This window comes from Doryrhamphus excisus, chromosome 5 (genome assembly GCF_030265055.1).
Source record: "Doryrhamphus excisus isolate RoL2022-K1 chromosome 5, RoL_Dexc_1.0, whole genome shotgun sequence".
Lineage (NCBI taxonomy): Eukaryota > Metazoa > Chordata > Actinopteri > Syngnathiformes > Syngnathidae > Doryrhamphus > Doryrhamphus excisus.
The window spans coordinates 24,358,204-24,373,386 of record NC_080470.1 but is presented as its reverse complement, the minus strand read 5'-3'; the positions used below and the strand labels follow the sequence as shown (position 1 = coordinate 24,373,386).

The following is a 15,183-nucleotide window of genomic DNA, read 5'->3' as shown; positions in this document are numbered from 1 at the left end:
GTTCCACGAAACAATCTTTGACTCATCCAGCAGCCTGCCATTGGAAGCTGGTGGTGGCCAATACTGCACACTTTCTCATCGATCTGATATCAAGTAACTATAGGACCAGATTACTTTTTCAAGATGAAATATATATTACAAACAGTTCTCAGCATGTAATAATAAACTTATTGTATTATTGATATAGTATCTCTGTTGCAGGCAAGACTCCCCAGGGTGGGAATGTTCTGGAAATCAAGACATTACACAGGTGAGCCGCCTATGTGAAAGTAGCGGCATTGAAATATGTTCCACATTAGGAGTCTAATGGTTTCTTTCCTGTCCAGATTGTCCACTGGACGCTGCGACTCCACTAAGTAGAGTGCTGGGCCCTCACGCTGCAACCTGCAACACAGGACCTCTGTGTTGCAATACAACTGTGTGCAATACAAATGTGCAGTGCAAATGAGCATCATAGTGGTGGTACTTTTACATGTGTATATATTTTATTATATATACGTATATATATAATATAAATTGTTATAAATGTAATATCTATTTTGAAAGGGAGACACTTAATATTTGCGTGTAGTTTTTAAATGTTGTAAAACAGAGTTTTTGTTTAATTTGGACCATACCTGTCAATATTAGCATTTAAAAAGAAGAGAAATTCCTGACTAGTTTCGTCTTCTTCGTCTCGTTGAAACGGATTAGGCTCACTACCGCCACCTTCCGGCGCGGGGTTAGCGTGTACGCTTTGATTGTTTTTTTTTTTAAGACTAAACTCAAAATACACGGATGTATGAATGAATGCTTGGAGTAAGAGTAAAGATGTATCGCTATGATCGGAGAGAAAAAGAGAAAAGTACGAAGCGGACAACACCAATATGGCGGCTCCTTGTTTACGTCTACACGTCACAGAATACCCGGATAATTGACTTAACTATGTTTGTTTTTCATTATCTACGGAATTCGTTTTAATCCTTGCACGTTGACGTGTGTCCCTTAGTTAAGCTAGTATATCGTTGACAAAAACTGAAAAAAAAAAACAGCGGAAAAAGCGTGACTTCCGGTTTTGTCATATGTACTTCCGGGTTGAGCGGCCACATGTGATAAACAAGCATGGACTTCTCAGCGAAGTGGACAGATGTGGCTAAAAGTCCAAGTTTGAAGAACCTGACGGACGGAGGCTTCGGAGTGTTGAAGGAAAGTCAACAGAGCTCCATTCAGGACTTAGTCAGAGCGCACATTGACTCTTTCGACCAGGCCGTCACTGTCGGACTCAGTCGTGTCGTGCAGGTCTCCACTTCTAGCTTTCTTCTACAACTTACCTGGCAACCTTCAGCAAATACAGATGGTCCTGTTCATTTGTTCTCCTGTTTGTAACTAGGTGACGGCAAACTAACATTGTCATCACCAGCATTGAGCATTAGCTCAAGTATAGCCTCATATTTGGCAACTTTCATTATTTTCTCCTTCACCAAGACAATGTTCACTTTTGATGACACATTTATATCGTTTAAATTATGTTTAGAATTGTGCTTGTGCATCTACATTATGTGACCCTTGTTGTTTAAGTAAATATTTGATTATTGGAGCTGTTGGAGATGATGTATACCTACTGTAGGTAACAAGTGTGTCATGTCGCCGTCAGGCCATCCCGCCTTTGGAGTTCACGCTGAAAAATGACAGGATCGGTCTGTCGTTTGTGGAGGCCGCCATCTACCAGCCGGTGGTTTCCAAAGGGAGTGTCTGCAGAGAGATGAGGATGTTCCCAGCTGAGTGTCGGGGAAGAAGATGCTCGTACAAAGGAAAAATAGTGGTGAGTGTGTGTCGCATGTCTGTGTTTGTCACCATTATCAGAGAGTAATCCCCGCTCATTGTTGTGTTATGACAGGCGGACATCAGCTGGTCCATCAACGGCGTTCCCAAAGGCATCATCAAGCAGTCTTTGGGTCAAGTGCCCATCATGGTGAAGTCCAAGTTGTGTAACCTACACGGCATGTCACCCAAACAACTGGTAGAACATCATGAGGAGGCAGAGGTATGCCCTTTATCATCATCATCATCATCAACCTGCCTCAGGGATGACACTGTATGGGTGTCACTCTCTTCCAGGAAATGGGAGGCTACTTCATCGTGAATGGAATCGAGAAGGTCATTCGCATGTTGATTATGCCCAGGAGGAACTATCCTATCGCCTTGTCACGGCCCAAGTGGAAGAGCAGAGGGCAGGGATACACCCAGTATGGTAAACTTCATCGTCCACTCCTTGTTCCATGCAGACTCTTTTGTCTCCGCATGTCCTCACATCTCCTCCTGGTAGGTATTTCCATGCGCTGCGTTAAGGAGGAACACACGGCCATCAACATGAACCTGCACTATCTGGAGAACGGCACGGTGATGGTCAACTTCATCTACCAGAAGGAGCTCTTCTTCCTGCCGCTCGGCTTTGCACTGAAGGTAGCACCCTGACTCAAGTATCTCATGTTGATGCATTTTGTATGCACAGTGATTATTAAGAAGTATTTTAGAGGAGTACACATTCTGCCAATAGTAATGATGTCTCACACTCGCATTAACTCATTCACGACCAAAGACGTATCTATACATTTTGTTCAATCCGGTCACTCACTCCCAAAGACGTATTTATATGTCTTTTATGTTTTTTCTGTGCGAGAGGCACAAAGAGGTGATGATGCAACTCCACAAGGTGTAGTGTTCATTCATTCATTCATTTGCTACTGCTTATCCTAATGAGGGTCGCGGGGGTGCTGCGCCCTATCCCAGCTGTCTTCGGGCGAGAGGCTGGGTACACCCTGGACTGGTGGCCAGCCAATCACAGGGCACATATAGACAAACAACCATTCACACTCACATTCATACCTATGGAAAATTTGGATCGCCAATTAACATAGAATGTTTTTGGAATGTGGGGGGAAGCCGGAGTACCAGGAGAAAACCCACGCATGTACGGGGAGAACATGCAAACTCCACACAGAGATGGCCGAGGGCGGAATCGAACTAGCTCTGTGGCAGCTGCATTTTGATTTAAATTGTACAGAAACTACATTTAGAACAGATACACAGGATACGGATCGTATGTCCAGTATGTGCATAGAAATATTCATAGTCCAGCTCAGACTAATGGAACAATCCCTTCGTGTTGACACCCGTTTAAGACCCTGCCATGTGTTTTTTTTATGCTTCCAGGCGTTGGTGAATTTCACAGACTTCCAGATCTTCCAGGAGCTGATTAAAGGCCGTGAGGACAACTCCTTCTACAAGAGCTGCATTTCTGAGATGCTGCGGATGGTCTCGGAAAAGGGCTGCACCACACACAGCAAGGTGCTGGCCTACCTGGGCGAGCGATTTCGTGTCAAGATGAATCTCCCTGAGTGGTACACCAACGAGGAGTGCGCCAACTTCCTGCTGGAGTACGTGCTTGTTCTTATCACTCGAAGCACGTGTTTTTTGTTTTCGCTCACGTCTTTTATCTTCTGCTCAGCGAGTGCATCTGCATCCACCTGAGGTCCGGCCTGGAGAAGTTCTACATGCTGTGTCTGATGACCAGGAAGCTCTTCACCTTCGCCAAACAGGAGTGCATGGAGGAGAACCCTGACAGCATCATGTGTCAGGAAGTGCTGACTCCTGGTCAGCTCTACCTCATGTTTCTCAAAGTACGTCGTCATGTGTGAATGGAGCACGTTGGCCACTAGGTGGCAAGCTACGCGGGGCGTTGGAAATGTTAAGCGTTTCTTTGGTGGTGTGTCAGGAGAGGATGCTTGCCTGGCTGGTGTCCGTGAAGCTGTCCTTCGACAAGCGAGGAAGTCGGATGAATGGCGGCTGGAGCGCTGATAACATTATGAAAATCTTCAACATGGGCACTGACCTCACCAAATCTTTTGAATACCTGCTGGCCACGGGGAACCTCAGCTCCAAGACAGGTGAGGTCCTCAGGCTTATGGCGGTTTTTGGTTCTTCAGTCAATGTATCAAACGCTATACCTGAACCCCCTTCTCCTCCAGGTCTGGGCATGCTACAGAACACGGGTCTTTGCGTGGTCGCTGACAAGCTCAACTTCATCCGCTACGTCTCGCACTTCCGCTGCGTGCACAGAGGCGCCGCCTTTGCCAAGATGAGGACCACCACTGTTAGGAAGCTGCTGCCTGAGTCCTGGGGCTTCCTGTGTCCTGTCCACACCCCCGACGGAGAGCCGTGCGGCCTCATGAACCACATGACTGCCAGCTGTGAGATTGTGACGCCGTCGCTGTCCACGTTGACGCTGCCCGCCCTGCTGTGTTCCCTTGGTGAGCGCTCGCCTCTGTCCGCCGCTTGCCACACGTCATCTTCTTGTCTCATCTCAGCATCTGTTGGGTTGGGGGGGGGTCAAGGTGTCACTCCAGTGGACGGTAGTCCCGGTCAAGCCTATTCGGACTGCTACCCTGTAGTTCTGGATGGCGCTGTGGTGGGCTGGGTGGAGGCGGAGTTAGCCCCTGGCGTGGTCGAGTCACTGCGCACATTCAAGGTAAGCGGACATGTGATCTGTGCACGTGACGGAGGACATGGAGTGACACTTGGACTCCGACAGGTGCTCAAAGAGAAGAAGATCCCTCCGTGGACTGAGATTGTTTTGGTTCCCAAAACCAAGAAAGCCAGCTTGTACCCAGGCCTCTTCCTCTTCACCACGCCTTGCCGCATGGTGCGACCTGTCCACAACTTGACCCTGGGACAGCAAGAGCTGATTGGAACCTTTGAACAGGTACCTTTTTCCGACATGGCTTGGGAAAGTCGTATTTTTCCCTCTTACACATTTGAACACATTGGAGTTAATCAATCTGTTCTGGGGTCAACCTGTAGCCTCCATACAACTTTTACTAACTGCACAGGCAATGTTTTGAGTAACATTTAGCAATAATGAGGATAAGTGGTAGAAAATGAATGAATGAAGCATACAAGCCAAAATTTACCATTAAGAAAACTGAACTATGTAGTACTACTACAAAAAGTTTAGTAGTGTGACTGTAGTACTCAATTATGAGTAACAAAGTAGCCTTGACTTTAGCTGACATTCTCCTGTAATGACTTCTTCTGAATAAACGCGTGTGCAGCTCTACATCAACGTGGCCGTCATGGAGGATGAGGTGGATGCAGATGTGACCACCCACCAGGAGCTCTTCCCTCACAGCATGCTGAGCGTGGTGGCCAACTTCATCCCCTACTCGGACCACAACCAGAGTCCCAGGAACATGTACCAGTGTCAGATGGGTAAGCGTCATGCCGTTTTCGAGAGGGACACGTTGTTCCGTCTTCGGTCTCTTAAGGTGGTCCTCCTCACCAGGTAAACAGACCATGGGCTTCCCGCTGCATGCCTTCTTGGACCGCTCGGATAACAAGCTGTACCGACTGCAGACCCCGCAGAGCCCCTTGGTGAGGCCTCACATGTACGACCACTACAGTCTCGACAACTACCCCAGCGGCACCAATGCCATCGTGGCCGTCATATCCTACACGGGCTACGACATGGAAGATGCCATGGTTAGTCGAAGCCAGCCAGTTACTTCTTCAGCTTCTGATTCCACTGCTGCTGTTCGTTGGCATCCTGATGTGTGCTTTCTGGTGGTTAGATCGTGAACAAGGCGTCGTGGGAGCGGGGCTTTGCTCACGGCTGCATCTATAAGACAGAGCTGGTGGACTTGGCCGACAAGGCGCGTGGCCAGGACGGTGTCGTGTTTGGGAACAAGCCAGGCGACCCGAAGGTAGAAGACAGACTGGATGCGGACGGACTTCCTGCCGTTGGATCAACGCTGCGATACGGCGACCCCTACTACAGCTATATCAACCTCAACACCGGCCAGACCTTCGTCACCTACTACAAGTATGTCTCAGTGTTTGCGTCTTTGTAAGAAGGCCAGTTGTTTGTTGCTCATTTCTTCTTGTCTTCCACAGGAGCCAAGAGGCGTGCGTCGTGGACAACATCAAGGTCTGCAGCAACGACGCCGGCTCAGGTCCCTTCAAGCGTGTCTGCATCACACTGAGAGTGCCAAGAAACCCGGCCATCGGGGACAAGTTTGCCAGCCGCCACGGCCAGAAGGGCATCCTGAGCCGCTTGTGGCCCCCCGAGGACATGCCCTTCACCGAGAGTGGGATGAGTCCAGACATCCTCTTCAACCCCCATGGCTTCCCCTCACGTATGACCATCGGGATGCTCATCGAGAGCATGGCGGGAAAGTCGGGTGCCTTACACGGCCTGAGTCACGACGCCACGCCCTTCGTCTTCTCAGAGAAGAACTCAGCCTTGGAGTACTTTGGCCAAATGCTGCGGGCAGGCGGCTACAACTACTATGGCACCGAGCGCCTCTACAGCGGCATGAGTGGTCTGGAGCTGGAGGCGGACATCTTTATAGGCGTGGTCTACTACCAACGACTCCGTCACATGGTCTCAGACAAGTTCCAGGTCAGAACCACAGGGGCGCGCGATAAGGTCACCAACCAGCCGGTCGGGGGCAGGAACATCCAGGGAGGCATCCGTTTCGGGGAGATGGAGAGAGACGCCCTGCTGGCCCACGGATCCTCCTTCCTTCTCCATGACCGCCTTTTCAACTGCTCTGACCGCTCAGTGGCGCAGGTGTGCGTCGACTGCGGCAGCTTGATATCACCCCTGTTGGAGAAGCCGCCGCCCTACTGGTCCTCCACGCGGCACCGTAAGACGGTCTGTACGCTGTGCGGCAAAAGTGACTCCATCGACTCGGTGTCTGTGCCCTACGTCTTCCGCTACTTTGTGGCAGAGCTCGCCGCCATGAATATCAAAGTCAAACTGGATGTCAAGTGAAGGCTGCTCAGGAGAAGGATCTCAGGATTTTGTTCCTTCACGTTACCATGGTGATGGGTGGCTCGGTGTGAATGCCCCGCCTCCCAACTGAATCACAAGTCTTGCTGAGCAGATGTCAGATACAAAACTTAAACGTCGTCCTTTGGCGGCGGTTGGTTATATCGCCGTGGCGACCTGCTAGTAATGGAATGACTTATGGAGTTATTCGCACAAATTATTACAAGTAATAAAATCCTGTACTTTTGCACAAAGGGATTAAATGGACTCAAAAATCCAGTTCTAATGGTGGACAATTGAATGCGATATAGTAGAATAAAGAGACGCTTGGCTGAGAGGTTTCTATAGTTAATATTATTCATTTGTGTTTAATGTTGTACAAAAACACTTGAATATCTGGAAGTTCATCTTGTCTACATATAAATGACATTTACACAGAAAATACACATAGAAAGATGTTTTACAAAACAAATATGAATAATATTACTTAATCAAAAGCTACCTATGTCCGCTAAAAGCAAGTAGCGCACACACAGACCGCGACATCCTCGCATACTTAAATTACCAAGTACAACCTTGGGGGTGGGGGGGTAATAGAAGTTATGTTTTAAAAAAATCTGAATTAAATCTTTTTTTAAATGTATCTATGCGGTAGAAAAAATAGACGGAGCATCTAGGAATGGTTCATAAAAAGGAATGCCGTTATATTAGTGGCACCAAGTGTCTGACGGACATGGTGTCGTACAAGTACGATCGCACTAGCTGAACATTAGCATAAGCACGCAGGCTTTGGAAAGTAAATATTCATGGCCTAGCTTGTTCCTAATGTTATATGTGAAGCTTTGTTTAGCCAATCAGAAGACACACTGACAGAAGCTAAAAGTTGGAGCACACTTTTGGAAAGAAAACGGCGACTGCTCTAATCTATATTTTGTCCGTGCTTGTAATAAAAATGGTGTTAGAAAGCAATGAGTTAGTATCAAATTCATAATCAAAGACCAACAGTCATGGTTCGAAGATAGGTACCAACTCGGCAAAACGTGAAATGATAAAGACACCTTGAAAATGACTGATTGGACCGTGTATGTGTGTGTTACCTTAGACATGTTTGATGATGTCACAGGCCAGGATGGCATGAAGACGCTGTCCAGAAAATAAAAAGTGAGGTAAATACGAGAGTGAGGTGAAGCTTCCTGGCCTCCTCGTCCTGCTGCCCTTTTAAAATAGGTTAAAAAATAGATCATGAAAAAGTCCAAAGTGGTCCTGATGTAAGTTGTCCATGATGGCTCTACTCCATGATGGCTCTGTAGATGACGGGTTCGATATAGTCGCCACGGTATCGTGAGTTGATGACCCGCTGCCTCTTGGACTCCTGGATGATCTCCTTGTCCTCAAAGATGCCGTCGAACCTCATGTCCGACGCTTTGGACTGCACAAACGGGGACAGCATGAGGCCCGAGTGCAGGACCACATGGTGAAACTGACGCTGAGACACTCACCAATCTGGACTTGACCCTCTTGGGGAGCTCCTCGTCTAGCGTGTAGACATCGTCTCGCTTGGCCGTCAGCTGTGAGCCGTCTTCAAACTCCACCTGTGCATAGGCGGGCCATTTGCACTTTGTCTACCACATTTTATATATATATATATATTTTATAAGTCATTCAGCTTTTATTTTTTGTGGACATGACGACTATACCAAAAGACATACCAGTCATGGAAGGATTAGCCCAAATCAACCTCCTAACCCTTAGATAATGATGATGAGGGTCTTACCAGATACATCTGAACAACGCGTGATGCCACAAACTTGGCACCGTACACAAGGCCGTCCGTCCACCGCACCTGGACCACTTCGCCCTGGGGCGGAGGTCCGAGCTGGGCACAGTCTCGGCTCTGGAGGTAAGGGTGATTCGGTCACATAGTACATTGTTAGCGTCACTAGATGATGTAGTGCATGCACATTGGGAGCGTGACCCACCACAATGTCTTCGGGGAAGAGATTGTCACTGAAGGAGCCGTCGTCAAAGTTGACCTCGTAAAAGGTCTCCTTGGAGAGCTGGACCACATCACACTGGTAGTAGCGGCCATTCTTGTGCTTGCAGATGACCTTCTGGCCCACCGTCAGCTCGTGCATGGCCGCCTTGTTACGCTGGAGGAAGACATGTGAGAGCCAAGCACACACACAAAAAAGAAAATTGCATGTGAATGACAGCGGTCACTTACTTCGATCTGGGCGGGGCCTTTGTGTCGACAACAGGTTACGTGCACCACAAAGGGCCACTCATCAGGCTGCATGAGGACGCCGGCAGCCTGTGCGCATGTGGGGTGGTAGGCAGTGGGACAACGGCCATGTGAACACTGCACGCAACAGCCCGACGCCTTCTTCATCCTCTTCTTACAGTAGTAACACTTCTGCAGTCCAAACGACAACAAAGCTGCTTTATACATCAATCTGCACCCATTTAATTCCTAATACTACACACGTGGTTTATCTCCTTCAAACCAAGAAAAAATATACATGATGTTTAAAACCTGTGCGTTGTTTTTGTAGACATTTTGTGCGGTACATGTCAACAGGTGGCCACTAAATCTAATGCAGGTGGGTCTATTTATTGTGAAAACTCGACACCGCCCCACATTAGCACTGTTAAAGTGCATACGACATTCACTGTTGGATAGCAAGTGTCAACATTATTTGCAGGGACTGAACTACACAGTTTGAACTACACAGCACTATCACTGCGTACATGTTAACGCTCTCTGCTGTCATATCATACTTTTCAGCAAAGCAGTGTATTTTGTTGTTCACTGTGCTCACCAGTTTAAATCTCTGCAGGGGAATCCCACTCAGATCCACGGGAGTCCTCTCAGTGATGTTGACAAAGCGAGCCTCCAGCACGGCCACCGCGCACAGCACGTGCACCCACCTGCGACACATGGCACCATTACTTGAGTACAACAATGACATCCACTAAAAAGACATAGACAAAGCATACTTGTTGTTGTTGGCCTTCTGCAGGGCTCCGCCCCTCAGGCAGCACAAACAGCAGTTCTGCAATACACAACATCATCAGTGTCATCCCTGCTTGTCTAGCGGATAACGTTAGACTGTACATAATGAAAAGAGTCCTTTTCAGGTTGGTTAAAAAATTAAAAAATACACACATAAATCTAACCTCTGACCTTACAGTATTTTATAAATTTCGCATTTATACTTTATGTTTAAGGAGCGCCAGTATTATCGTGTGATGTCACATCATGTTGCTTGACCTCCATCATGGCGTTGGCTTTGCAGCGTGCACACTTCCACTCCTTGCTCACTCTGGTTGGGTTGATGCCATAACAGCCTAGCAGAAACAGAGAGAAGAGACTTAAAAGACTGACCATTGCTTTCAAATCATACTCATGCTCTCTTACTGGTGTGGACGCGGACGCTGCACTGCGAGCAGCTGATAAGCAGACTGGTGCCGTCCTCCTCCAGGTGAGGCGTGAGTGGTGGCTCCTCGCACTCAGCGTCTTCCTCTGTGGTGGTGGCAAAGCACGTCTCCGGGATCAGCGGCTTGGTCCGCATCCGACCTCCTCCCACCATGACGGGAGCGTTGGTACCACTCACACGCTCGGTCTTAAAAGTAGGAAGAGAATGTGAGACCAGCAGACAAGTGTGGTGGTCTGTGATGGTGATGATCTACCTGCTGGTATGTGAGGAAGAGCGTGCAGATGGAGCAGTATGGAGGCTTGGAGCCCATCCTCTGGTTGTACTCTTTCTCCTTCTTCATGTTGGGGGGTCTGCTTTGCCACAGGTGGGCCAGAGGTTTGGCCCAGCCCTCCCCTTCCAGACCCCCCTCCTCCATGGATGATGCCTCCTCTGTAGCCTCTGAGACCCAAATGCACATGTTGACACATGCTGAAGGTATCAAACGTGGACATAAATGTTGCACTCCTACTGACGGACCTTCATCGCTCAAACCGTCCTTGATGAGCGGGTGGTGGCCAGGCAGCTGACCAAGATCACTCTCCTCTGTGGTGCTTCTAGCCACTTTTGCCCCCTGCTGGACAAAAACAAATACAATGCATATGATGATTTTTAAGACGTATACAGTTGAATGCTTATTGGATCAAAGCATATCTGATTATGTGTATGAGAGAGGGCGTGGCCTCGAAGATGATAATAGTTTCACTAATAAAGTTGAACTGTATTCAAACATTTACACTCACTTTGATGACGTCTTTCTTTGCCTCAATAACATTTACACTGTTGTCTTTCTCTTTCTCCTTCTCCTCCTCCTTCTTTTCCTCCTCCTCTTTGGGCGGGGCCTCATCCTCGGCATAGTCTCCCTTGGCGTAACTGTGCACGTGCAAGACGTCGGCAGGGCTCAGCGTCCTCTGGAAGACTTTGTGCGCCAAGCCGGCGCCCACCTCCGCCTCCTCGCCGCTGCCAGTCGCCTGCATCGAGCACAGCGCCACCACCTGGCCTGGATCGGAAGGTGGCGTGCTGTTCTCGATTCTTGTCTGACTTTGCAGTGCAGGTATTTGCTTGATGCCTTCTTCCTCTTCTTCCTGTGGCTGTGACTCCACTTTGACTGCCGGGTCTGAAAAAGAAGAAAAGTTAACATTGACTCTGTTATACAATGAACACTTATTTTTACACTTGTATTACACTTGTGTTAAAGGGGACCGATTATGTTCTTTTATTTTTGCGCATTTGTAGTGAGTTGTGGGCTCCTATAGAGCAGCTACATACAATGACCCGCACAGCAAGCTTTCTAGGTCTTCCAGAATCTGCACCTATTCCAGCTGTATTTCCTTGGATTTACAAAATGTTTAATTTATTGAGTAAAGTTTAATTTATTCCACCCATGGCCCGCCTCAAGGCACACCCACTCCACTAAACCCCACTTTCTAATTTTGTTAGTGTAGGAGTTGACTTGTGGGGTAGGGTCGGTGGGTATAGTGGTCGGCAGGGCCCAGGGCATACAGTTCGTGCTGGACACTGTGACTTCACAAAGAGCCGGTGATTTAAAAAAAAAAAACTCTCTGAAACCAGTCAGAAAAGTAGAAATAGCACAACAGGTCTCCTTTAAGATGTGACTTAAAACATTGCCTGTACAGTAAAATATGGGAAATGTGTTTTGAAATCTGATGTTGACCATTAAATCCTAAAAATTCTCTTTTATCAAGTGGTACCTCGTGTACCTTGAGCTGGAGGTTCCATGGCAGTCAGCTTGACCTTCTTTGGCTCCGCCTCCTCTGCATCTGTATCAGCTTTGATGTCTTCAGAGGCTTCCAATACCCGTTTTGTCCCCCTCTGAAGTTTTGGACTGACCCACAGAGACATCAGTGAAGACTCCTCCTCCGCCTGTCAACAACCATGTGGCCGGCATACACCATTACCTGCTGTTCTCTTGGGCAGGGTTTGCCGTATGGTCGCATTCGGCAACAAGTGGCCGCTCTTTCGGGGTCACACTCGGGTCTTTGAGGAACTCTGCGGCTTCAGGTGTAGGCTGGGAGTGGTCGATAGGAGCATTGTCTTTTCCTGCCTTCCACAGCTTGTAACGCTCCGGCTGGAACTTGCGCACAAAAACATCCATGGAGATCTTCACCATGTCCTGGCGGCATGAGCACTGAGCCAGAGAGTTGGACACATCAAAGACAAGAAAACGCAGCGTGTGGTCTAGCAAACAACATGCTGTGTACCAGCGTGGCTTGCTTGCCATAGTCGATCCATCTCTGAGTGGCAAAGTTTGTGGATTCGGCACAGTTGAACCCGTGGTTGAACCCTGCATGGTAGCCGAACGGGAAGGTCACAATGAACTGGCCTGCCTCCTGCGTGACCTGCACATTCACAACGTGACATGCTAATAAACATATTGACTGTATCTTTACCAACTATTAATTTAGAGACGCTGGTTATTACTTCTCTGTGGTGCCTCACCTTTTCAAATGGTATTCCGTACTTTTTCAGGATCGAAGGTGAAATCAAAGTCATCTTGTGGCGCAGGAAGGCCTCACAGCTCTGAGCGTTGCCAGGAAAAAAACCTGTGAACAAACACATCACAGAACTGTGTGAGCGATGATATACACACACTGGCCACTTCATTAGGTACACCATCTAATGAGAGCCAAAACAAAAATTCTCTAATACGAAGACCAGCTGTACCCTTGGCAAGTCGCTCCAATCTCCTCCCGTGTTCTGGCGGGACAGCATACCTAAACAGAACATAAGCACATATACTTATTCTTATGAATATTACTGACATAGTATAAGTTTAACCCTGCATGGTAAGGTGCTGCATTAAAAATATTTACTGACAAAGAAAACTACAACACTAATCCGTAGACCTCAGAATCCAACACAGGGGCAGGTGACAAAATAAATAAATACAATCCTGTCTGCAATTGTTTGCACATACCATGACTTAGGCTCTCCAAAGTGAAGGTAGTTGATGCTGTAGAGGTCCATGTCCTCCGTGTGCCAGGCGAAGGCACTCTTCCACATGCCAAAGTAAAGATAAGGTGTGTTCACTCCTTTGATCTTGATTCCACTCTCGTGCTCCACCGTGTCCAAGATGGTATCGAGTCGGCCGATGTTCCATTCAGTCACATCCTGCGAATGACCACACAGTCAGCCTGACGTAGCTGAACTGGTACCAAACCTGAAAGTCTCTCTCCTCACCGGGTCGTAGAGACTTCCGCTGACGTCCGCTCCATAGAGGGGAGGGTTGAAGGTTAGATTCTTCCAGAACTTTCTTTCCAGTTCATCAAAATCAACATATCGTGGATTGCAAAACCTGTAAACATTTGAAGATGCTTTGTGAAAAGCTGAGTAAAAAAACAAAAAGTAATCACCAAAGCTTACTTGTCCATGTTGGAGGTCTTGCGGAACTCATCAACCGTCATGGGTTTCTTCTGGATGTTATACTGAGTGAAGAGGCCCGACTGGCCTGTCACCACCTGTTGGATGGGAGCAGGGATGACCAGGCTGTCGATATCATCGTAAGTCTTCCTGGGTCTCCAGCCTTTTGGGGGAATCACCTGCAGCCGGAGATCACAAGCCGGATGGGTCAGGCCCATTTTGTCAGCGATAACACACAAAATACAACCTACTTTTGCCATTCCGGCTTTGTGCGCCCCTTGTGACTCCATGTAGGCAATGTAGCGGCTGAAGTCTTTGAATTCCTCTGAGGATGGGCTGAAGGTCATGATCCTGCAGGCCCCACTCTGGCCTGCCGAGTCTGTGCTCATGGTGGACGCCTTCTTCAGCATCAACTCTTATTGGCAGATGATACAGAAACATTAAAAATCTAGCTTTTGGATCCCTGACAATTTGCTTTATTTTTTCCAGCCGTTACAATGAAAATTGGTTGATGCTGTTAGTTGCATGGACGTAAATGGATAGTTTGGATTTTGTGACATGAAGTTGTATGACATCCCCATCAGCAGTGTAGCGCAGGTGTCACGTATTACTTGAGTGGCCCCACCAGCTAAACAAAACTGATGATGCACTTTGCACTGCTGACGGAAATACAACTTCATGTAAAAATCAGAAGTAACACATCTACTTCATCACAACTTAACACGATGTTTGAATTACGCTACATTATCTGACTTTCCCTGGTTTAAGCTCATGCACATAACTTTCTATATAGTAGCAGACTATGTTGACGATGTACCAACGGGAATGTAAATAATGCAAAATAACACCAAAACATCCAATCCTAAACAGGCCCGCCCATTTCAGTCGACCAATCAAAACCACGCTCGCCTCTGATTCGCTGAACAACGTGTCTGTCAGAAACTGTGGCCCATTGACAGCGAGGCTCCTCGGAAAAATAGCTAAGCTAACACGCTAACTGTAACACAGCTTGTTGTTTGGCGTTACAAGGATTAAGTCGGGTTCCCAACAAAGAAAACGCGACAACATTTATAAATGCAACTGTGCGATTAACACCTCCGTGTACCGCGGTTCTCTGTCAAAACACAATATTTAAAAGCAGAAGAGTCGCCTTGAGCGGACGGAGATATGACAGCTGCTAGCATGTAGCCAACTAGCAAACACAGCTTGTTGCTCACCGTCGCTCTTCTCTCCAAAACTGCAGTTTACTCAAACTTCCGAATAAGCGAAGTGACACGCAAGCGTTAAAGATTAACTTACGTGAGGTGCAATGCGGGCGAGTTGTTTAATCTCGTAACTCGCAAGTTAGCGGAGTAGAAACAGAGACATTAGTGCAGCTAAAAAAGACAGTCCCCCATTATTGCAGTGACGCATGCGCAGTATGTGTTTGTTTACATATGCAAGGAGGGACTTCCGTATACCAACAACCAATCATCGGCTGTATTTTCTAACCCATTTTCTTTCACCTACATGCCCCCAAGA

The 15,183-nt window shown here is 47.6% G+C and overlaps 2 protein-coding genes across 3 annotated transcripts; one reads left to right on the top strand and one right to left on the bottom strand.

Moving 5' to 3' along the window:
• Window positions 1-1,043: 1,043 nt before the first annotated feature.
• polr1b (RNA polymerase I subunit B) lies at window positions 1,044-7,218 on the top strand. 2 transcript variants are annotated; one of them, XM_058073582.1, is made up of 15 exons: window positions 1,045-1,278; window positions 1,634-1,801; window positions 1,877-2,023; window positions 2,098-2,230; window positions 2,306-2,442; window positions 3,193-3,416; window positions 3,488-3,659; window positions 3,755-3,926; window positions 4,008-4,289; window positions 4,374-4,507; window positions 4,571-4,741; window positions 5,091-5,247; window positions 5,321-5,517; window positions 5,607-5,857; window positions 5,929-7,216. In XM_058073582.1, exons 1-15 carry the CDS (start codon window positions 1,102-1,104, stop codon window positions 6,809-6,811), a joined length of 3,405 nt encoding a protein of 1,134 aa, XP_057929565.1. In that variant the 5' UTR covers window positions 1,045-1,101; the 3' UTR covers window positions 6,812-7,216. The 2 variants fall into 2 exon arrangements, with proteins under 2 accessions (XP_057929564.1, XP_057929565.1); XM_058073581.1 differs by having other exon boundaries at window positions 1,044-1,278; window positions 4,374-4,741; window positions 5,929-7,218.
• On the bottom strand, window positions 7,145-15,075 carry kdm4aa (lysine (K)-specific demethylase 4A, genome duplicate a). The gene is made up of 22 exons (XM_058073583.1): window positions 14,962-15,075; window positions 13,914-14,077; window positions 13,666-13,841; window positions 13,483-13,597; window positions 13,220-13,413; window positions 12,967-13,016; window positions 12,742-12,845; window positions 12,504-12,641; window positions 12,201-12,430; window positions 11,994-12,127; window positions 11,025-11,398; window positions 10,762-10,858; window positions 10,499-10,683; window positions 10,227-10,431; window positions 10,080-10,156; window positions 9,806-9,861; window positions 9,628-9,736; window positions 9,033-9,221; window positions 8,788-8,958; window positions 8,583-8,702; window positions 8,308-8,400; window positions 7,145-8,237 (listed from the first exon to the last, which is right to left on the bottom strand). Exons 2-22 carry the CDS (start codon window positions 14,070-14,072, stop codon window positions 8,097-8,099), a joined length of 3,117 nt encoding a protein of 1,038 aa, XP_057929566.1. The 5' UTR covers window positions 14,073-14,077; window positions 14,962-15,075; the 3' UTR covers window positions 7,145-8,096.
• Window positions 15,076-15,183: the final 108 nt, after the last annotated feature.